Source organism: Bombina bombina, chromosome 2 (genome assembly GCF_027579735.1).
Source record: "Bombina bombina isolate aBomBom1 chromosome 2, aBomBom1.pri, whole genome shotgun sequence".
NCBI classification, from domain to species: Eukaryota; Metazoa; Chordata; class Amphibia; order Anura; family Bombinatoridae; genus Bombina; species Bombina bombina.
This window is the reverse complement of record NC_069500.1, coordinates 189,705,441-189,714,324: the sequence shown is the minus strand read 5'-3', so window position 1 is coordinate 189,714,324 and position 8,884 is coordinate 189,705,441. Positions and strand designations below refer to the sequence as shown.

Here is an 8,884-nt window from a genome sequence, read left to right as displayed (position 1 = left end):
CCTTTTTTGCCCTTGACCTCTTCTTTATAACAGCTTGAATACCACATCTTGAGCATCCAATTTATTTGCTGATTTTCCTTTGAGAGTGCCCTTGCTGATGCAAAAGTATGATTTTTTTGTCTGTCAAATTCTGTGATATTTGGCATTTTGAATGGAATGTTGTGATTGAAAGCTTCCAATTAAGTAAACTCATACCCCATGTGTATGTAATGTCCACGCATGTCTTTCACATTAGCAATTACATTAATTAGAGTTCCATTCCATTTAGGTTTAAAAGAGCCAGGTTCCTGCTATTGCTCAAGTGTAAGGGGAGGTCACATTAAATACTTGTCACTTTAGCCTCCTATAGAAGCTAATTTTCTGATTTTTTCCCCTGTTTTTTAATACTGAATATAAACATCCTGTATTTTCTGGTTTAGTTAAAGTGATATTTTGCGCTTCACTTATAGGGGCCAAATTATCAAGCTCTGAATGGAGCTTGATGCCCATGTTTCCGCGCGAGCCTTCAGGCTCCCCGGAAACAGTAGTTATGAAGCAGCAGTCTAAAGACCGCTGCTCCATAACTTGTCCGCTGCCTCTGAGGCCGCGGTCTTCAATCTGCCCGATCCTATACGATAGGGCTGATTGACACCCCCTTCTAATCTGCAGGCAGTGACATTGCATAAGCAGTCCACAAGAACTGCTTGTGTAATGATAAATCCCGACGGCGTATGCTGTCGGCATTTATCGATGTGTGGTGGACATGATACGCTACATTGTATCATGTCCGGTCGCACTTTGATAAATTGACCCCATAATCTGGGAACTTACTATTTACTTTTGTTTCTTGTTACCAGGTCTAAATGTACATGCCAGGTTTTTAGATAAATTCAACTAGTCAATGTTTACACACGAAGAAGAAATGATCTGATAGAAGCAAATACTGTACAATTATCTTACTGTTGTCATAATAATTTATCCTTTCCTCAGCTTGATCGCACAGCCCTACATTTTGCTGTAGCGGGAAATAATGGGGGAGCAGTTGTCTTTCTACTAAGTCATAAAGCTCGAGTAGATTTAGCTGATAAGGTAATTGTTTAATTTTTTTTTAAATAAGTCACGTCCTTGTATGTGAAAGATTTAAAGGGATAGAAAGGTCAAAATGGAAATGTTCATTTAAATTTTAAATATAAGGATTTTTGCAATATACTGCCATTAGCAAAAATGCTTCTAGTAAAAGTTATGACTGTTTTTACTGGTATTTTCTGCATACGTGTATGTATGCTGTGAGTGCTCTGTGCACCAGCATTCAACCACACCTTCTCAGAGAGTCAGCAGTGGCTTCCATGACCCAAATTAAATCTTCACTGATGAAAAACTCACAATCGCCTGCTCTCTGAGCAGATACAGTGTTTGAATCCTGATGCTTTAGTAACATTTTGCATATTTGCGTATTCTGCTGAAACAGTAATAACTTGTACTAGAGAGGGACATGAAACCCAAAATGTTTCTTTCATGATTCAGGTGGAGCATGCAATTTTAAATAACTTTCCAATTTATTTATGTTATCTAATTAGTTTTGTTCTCTTTGTATGCCTTGTTAAAAAGTATACCCAGGTAGGCTCAGAAGCTGTTGATTGGTGGTTGCACATATATGCCTCTTGTTATTGACTTTCACCTAGCTCCCAGTAGTGAATTGCTGCTCTTTCAATAAAGAATACCAAAAAAATGAAGCAAATTAGATAATAGAAGTTATTTGGAAAGTGTTTTAAAAATAGTATGCTCTATCTGAATAATAAATAAATATAATATAAATAATAAATAAATATTTTTTTTCCCTTTAAGGAAGCATATTGCAAAAATGCTTCTATTTAAAATTTAAATGCACCCATGCACATTTAATTTTTTACCTTTTATTTCCCTTTAATAAGGAGTTTGGTAATTGTTAGTCACTGCTCCAAAACATTTAACATCATATTAAGAAACCTTTAAATAAATACCTTTCATTTCAAGCTTTGGAGAAAACAACATATGTAACTTTGTAAGATTTTTAAAAATCATGGTATCAATAATAAATGGCAGTATTTAAACATGTGGTTGGCCATTGGCATTGCATTCCCTTTTAGACTCTCAGTTTTATACATAGATAAATCACTGATTGTCTCCCACAATTTCCCTACAGTCCCTTTTAGGAATTGGGATTGGAGATATTATTTTAAGTGTATTTAGATGAACATTTAGGAAAGTATTGTACCAGCTGTTCTGACACAAATTTGTTAACATTTTTATATTTAATTTAAAATATTGTCACTAATAAAATTGAACTATTCAAATATTCTTTATCCTGTTTAAATTGCTTGAGTCCATCATAGATCCTTAACCATCTAACACTTAAAATCTCTGTTTCTTTTAAGCATGGTTTGACAGTCCTCCATCTGGCTGCATGGTCTGCTAATCTGAACATTGTACAAATGTTAATTAAAGCAGGCGCGAATCAGAAAGCTACAAATGAGGTTTGTGTCCATTTACATAATCTTACTGAATGTTACTCATGGGAGGTCTCCATAAATGCTAATATTGTCTCTACAGATAAACAGAAAGTTGGCCATCTGGCGAGATGCTAACTGAAATATCAAGTCAAGAACTGATTTATTCTGAGATGTTAAGTGAAAATATCTTGTATAATTCTTTTAAGGGTGATATTTCTAAGAAGCTACCTACAGCCTAGCTACAGCCTAATACAGCCTTGGATAATATTGATAAGGTTACGTAAATGCACAAGGAGCTATATAAAAAGCCTAATTTGGGACAGTTTGGAAGATGCAAAAAAATGAACAAAAAAGGTCATTTGAAAATTCAATTATTAACACATTATTTGATGTTTTACTTTGTGAATTTAATGTATTTTTGAAAATATACACTTATTTCAAATCTGATGACTGCAACACACTCCAAAAACGTTGGGACAGTCGACTGTTTACCACTGTGTAACATCACCTTTTCTTTTAATAATACTTATTAAGCGTTTTGGCACTGAAGACACCAGTTGATAAAGTTTAGCAAGCGGAATGTTCCCCTATTCATCCATTCTGCATGTCTTCAGCTGCGCAACTGTACGGGGCCATTGTTGCCTTTTTTTTTTTTAGAGCTTCATAATGCACCACACATTATCAATCGGAGACAGGTCAGGACTGCAGGCAGCCCATGCTAGCACCCGCAATCTCTGCTTACGCAACCATGTGCTTGTAATCCGGGCAGAATGTGGTTTGGCATTGTCCTACTGGAAAATGCAGAAACATCCCTGGAAAAGACGACGTCTGGATGGCAGCATATGTTGCTCCAAAATGTATACATATCTTTCTGCATTAATGGTGTCCTCACAGATGTGCAAGTTACCCATGCCATGGGCACTGAAACACTCCCATGAAAGACGCTGGCTTTTGGACCTGACACTGATAACAGATGGTCCTTTTCCTATTTGACTCGGAGAACACGATGGCTGTTTTTTTCCAAAAACTATTTTAAATTGTCGGACCACAAAACATGATTCCCCTGTGCTACTGTCCATTTCAGATGAGACCGATCCCAGAGAAGTCGGCTGCGCTTCTGGACAGTGTTGATGCATGGCTTCTGCTTTGCATAGTAAAGCCTTAACTTGCATCTGTGGATGCAGCTGTGAATGGTGTTGACTGACAAAGGTTTATCAAAGTATTCCTGAGGATATCCATTACAGGCTCATGATGGTTTTTGAGACAGTGACATCTGAGGAATCAGAGATTACACGCATTCAGAAGGGGTTTACGGCCTCCATTTACACACCGGGATTTGACCGAATTCCATGAATCTTTTAAATGTATTGTGCACTTTGCAAGGTGAAATGCCCAAAATCCTACCAATTTGTCTTTGGGCAATGTTGTTCTCAAAGTGTTGGATTATTCACTGACGCATCTGTTGGCAAATTGGCGAGCCTCAACCCTGTCACGCCGTGCCGCTCTAGATGTTGCTAGGGGTGCAGCGTCACCTTCTCTGCTCGTTGCCAAGGGGCTGTGTCGGGTCGGATGCGTTCGGCACTGACGTCATCGCTGCACGCTCCCTTCTCCTGATGCCGGTCCGGACGTTTGTGGCGTGAATCCTGTGCCTATGTAAGCTTCTATCTAATGATCTATCACTGCCCAAGTATAGGTGTTACTTGGTGTACTCCTGGGAGTGATAGATCTTTTTTTCTTATTTCCTTGCTGTGTTTGAACCCTGCCTGTCTGACTACTCTGTCTGCTATACTCCTGAATTGCTGGATCAATACGCTGCTGCTGAACTCTACCTAGCCTGGGTCTCTCCCTTTTTTTTTATTATTATAATTTTTTATTGAGGAAAAAAAAGAAAATGTTTACAGTACAAATAATATGCCAGATATTCACATCATATCAGATCACAAATGTACACGGAAAGGATAAAGTACTCTTTTCTTTCTCCCCCTTATTGTAAGGTCACTCTTGGACCAGTTGAGTTATTGCGTTCAAAGTCCAGGGTTTAGAGTTAATTAGAAAGAAGTAAACATAAATAAAAAAGGTTGCATCCAAAGGAAAATGTATGTTAAAGTGATATAATCTTATATAATGCTAAAATGCGCCTGCCAAAACTGGGCACACAAAGAAATATTAAAAGTCACATAAGTATGCGGTAAACAAAAGAAAAAGAAAACACAACAGGCAATGTATAAAGAACTCAATTATACTTATACATTTTAGTCCCCTTTTGCAGAATTGTGGGTCTCGTTTGGGCCCTTGTTATTGACTAAAATTAGAAAGGGTGAGCTTAGAGACCCCTCAAGGAAAACAACCCCAACCTAACCTTCCTGTTTCACTTATGCAGGTGCTTCTCTTATGTGGTAAAGGGTTATATAGGGGAATTGTATAGTTTATCAGGGATAAGTGCTGAAAACTTGACACTGACTTCCAAACTTAATACAACCATTGGTGCCTAGTCTATCGTGGCAAACTTAATACAACCATTGGTGCCTAGTCTATCCTGGCAAACTTAAAGGGACATGAAACCCAATTTTTTTCTTTCATGATTTAGACAGAGCATACAATTATAAACAACTTTCTAATTTACTTCTGTTCTCTATTTTGCTTCATTCTCTTGATATTCTTTGCTGAAAAGCATATCTAGATATGCTTAGTAGCTGCTGATTGGTAGCTGCACATAGATGCCTCCTCTGATTGGTTCACCGTGTGCATCGCTATTTCTTCATTAAAGTATATCTAAAGAATGAAGCAAATTAGGTAATAGAAGTAAATTGGAATGTTGTTTAAAATTATATTCTCTACCTTAATTATGAAAGAAAATGTTTGGGTATAGTGTCCCTTTAATACAACCATTGGTGCCTAGTCTATCCTGGCAAACTTAATACAACCATTGGTGCCTAGTCTATCCTGGCAAACTTAATACAACCATTGGTGCCTAGTCTATCCTGGCAAACTTAATACAACCATTGGTGCCTAGTCTATCCTGGCAAACTTAATACAACCATTGGTGCCTAGTCTATCCTGACAAACTTAATATAGCCATTGGTGGCTAGTCTATCCTGGCAAACTTAATACAACCATTGGTGCCTAGTCTATCCTGGCAAACTTAATACAACCATTGGTGTCTAGTCTATCCTGGCAAACTTAATACAACCATTGGTGCCTAGTCTATCCTGGCAAACTTAATACAACCATTGGTGCCTAGTCTATCCTGGCAAACTTAATGCAACCATTGGTGCCTAGTCTATCCTGGCAAACTTAATACAACCATTGGTGCCTAGTCTATCCTGGCAAACTTAAATGTTCCGCACAGAAATTTAATGTGTATAGATGGTTTCCAGCTACATAATGCATATTTATTTTAGCAAGTTACTAGATTGTTTTTGAATAACAGCTCCCTGAATAGTGTAAAAGATGTTTCTTGCCACTAACCCCTCCTCGGCCACCAGCCGCGCGAGAGACAGCAGTGATACAACTACCCTGCACTTGGGAGCATTAATAACATTACTATAAAAACCCTTATTTTAATTTTGTTATAAGGAGTATCCTCCCAGGGGACCACCCACAAACCCCCACAGAAAACACTTAAATATAGGTTAGTGTTTGAGAAAACAACAGTATTTGCTGAGTATGCATGATAGGATGCTTAACTGTGGAAACTATGCATTTCTTGCAGTGTATCAGAGAAATAATATATAGGTTTTCTTTATCATTCAAATCTCAGAGTTGTGGAACAAAGATAAACAGATTATAGATTTTCAATCAAACCTATCCTAGTAAACAAACTAACTATAATCTGCATAACTGGTATAACAAAGTTGGGACCTGGTATTACAATATTTGTTTTATTCATGCTAGTATATAGATAGCAATAAGTCAGTATGGAAATGTCTTTTGTCTGATGCACTTTATCACCTGTATATTATTCCTAATTTGAGTATCAGGCACCACTGAGCTGTTTATGCTTGTGAAGACCTTCGTATGAAATAGAAGTGGATCTAACAGTATAGGAGCACGGCTTCATCCGTTCATGGGCCATCCGGGTGCAATCCTGTATACGAGATGTATCTTGATAATAAGCAGGCTCCGTGGTTGCGTTAATTTTATTTCTATATTTGAGCGTGCTTGGTAGGTTGTAATATGTAGTTTTCCCGTCTTCCATATCAGTGATAGTGTCTCATGGCTGAGGAGGTGATAGATGTTGCGTGGTGTTGGTCTTTTCTTAGGTGAAGTGGGTTGTGTCTAATGCAGTTTCCTGAATTTGGCAGATTCCCCCATTTGTAGGTTGGGTGGGCATCAAGATATAGTACAGTCCTCCGTCTAGGGTTAAATTCTTGGTTGAATGGCTTTTTATATTGGATGTTGACATCAAATTTAGCTTTTCGCCCCTTTGTGAAATTTTAAGCTTACGTGGATGGAGGGAATGATCCACCCGAAGTTTCTTGTTGGTGTTCTTATCCAGGACTCTGGTTACATTGGCAGGGGGTTGGGTAACAACAGGATCAACGGCAGAGACATTTTCCGTGCTGTTAGTGTTAAAACTTGTAAAAAAATAATCCGCTGGTGCTCTGTCATAGAGGGATTGTAGAAGGCATTCTATATTTTTATAGCGTTGCTCAATGTCTCTGTGTCTGCCTCCCTCAGTATCTCTACTGGTGAGGCCTAAACTCGGTGTGAGTTGTCAGCCATGCTGTAGTCAATGATGCAGTTCAGATGTTGAGTAGTTATGTAAGCTTCAGAATAATACTGTGCAAGAATAACTTTACCGCTGCTTGTAGCAATTTAGTGTCCAGTAAAGGCAGGAAACCTCGGATAATCTGAGGAGGGCAGCGCTGCCTGTAATGAGTTATTTGATTTAGTTAGAACTGTGGCACAATGTGCCATCGAATTTCGCACCTTGGCACTTGAAACCACTTGGGATGGTAGAACTCTCAAGGCAGCCTTTAGGAGGGGTCTGCATTAACGCATCAAAGATGAGCTCACTTATTGTGATATCCCTTCTTCTTTGGATGACTTTATAACACTATGGGGCCTATTTATCAAGCCGTCAACCGCAAATACGCTGGAATTCCGCAGCGTAATTGTGGAGAGCTTGATTCGCCTTATTTATCAAAGGCTACAGACCGGCAAAAGTAGAATTTTGTAACGTAACATATGATCCGCCGGTCTCAGTCCAACACAGATCGATGCTTACGTCACTACAGATGTTCAAATGCAAATTCGGCACTATCTGACTACTTTTGCTAGTTATCAAATAACTACCAGGTACGCCACTATTCCGGCCCAGCATACCTGGTTTTCAATCCTCCACCCTGGAGGTGGCGGATGCCATAGGAATCAATGGGAGTCTGAGAGCAGCGAAAGCTCATATTCGCTGCTGCCCGATATCCCATTGATTCCTATGTTATAATAAAAGTAATGTTTACACCTAACACCCTAACATTTACCCCGAGACTAAACACCCCTAATCTGCCACCCCCTACACCGCCGCCACCTACATTATACTTATTAACCCCTAATCTGCTGCCCCTACACCGCCACCACCTACATTATAATTATTAACCCCTAATCTGCCGCCGCCACCTACATTATACTTATTAACCTCTAATCTGCCGCCCCGACACCGCCTAAATAAAAGTTATTAACCCCTATTCCGCCGCTCCCGGAGCCCACCGCAACTAAATAAAGTTATTTACCCCTAAACCTATTAACTCCTAAGCCGCCAGCCCCCACATCGCCATAAACTAAATGAAACTATTAACCCCTAAACCTAACAACCCGCTAACCTTACATTAAATATTAACTCATCCCTATCTTATAATAAATTTAAACTTACCTTTAGATTTAAATTAAACTATATTAAACTATGAATTAATCTACCCTATTATACTAAAATTACATTAAACTATATTAAATTATTAATTAAAATAATTAACCTACCCTAACTATTATAATAAAATTACATTAAACTATATTAAATTAATAATTAACCTACCCTAACTATTATAATAAAATTACATTAAACTATATTAAATTAATGATTAATCCAACCTATTCCAATCAGCCAATAGAATACAAGCTATTAATGATTAATCCAACCTATTCCAATCAGCCAATAGAATGCAAGCTCAATCCTATTGGCTGATTGGATCAGCCAATAGGATTGAAGTTCAATCCTATTGGCTGATTGCAACAGCCAATAGGATTTTTTCTACCTTAATCCTGATTGGCTGATAGAATTCTATCAGCCAATCAGAATCTAAGGGACGCCATCTTGGATGACGTCATTTAAAGGAACCTTCATTCGTCGTTAGTCCGTCGGAAGAAGAGGATGCTCCGCGTCGGATGTCTTGAAGATGGACCCACTCCGGGCCGGATGG

At 38.4% G+C, this 8,884-nt stretch overlaps 1 protein-coding gene across 4 annotated transcripts in view; it reads left to right on the top strand.

Annotated features, from left to right (window-relative positions):
• Positions 1–8,884, top strand: part of ANKDD1B (ankyrin repeat and death domain containing 1B) — a 274,509-nt gene that overhangs the window by 52,352 nt on the left and 213,273 nt on the right. For 3 of the 4 annotated variants that reach the window (XM_053701390.1, XM_053701389.1, XM_053701392.1), the window contains exons 3-4: positions 970–1,068; positions 2,394–2,492. In XM_053701390.1, the coding sequence (XP_053557365.1) occupies positions 970–1,068; positions 2,394–2,492 (198 nt within the window). The remainder of the gene's footprint in view (positions 1–969; positions 1,069–2,393; positions 2,493–8,884) is intronic. The other variant, XM_053701391.1, reaches the window with a different exon arrangement.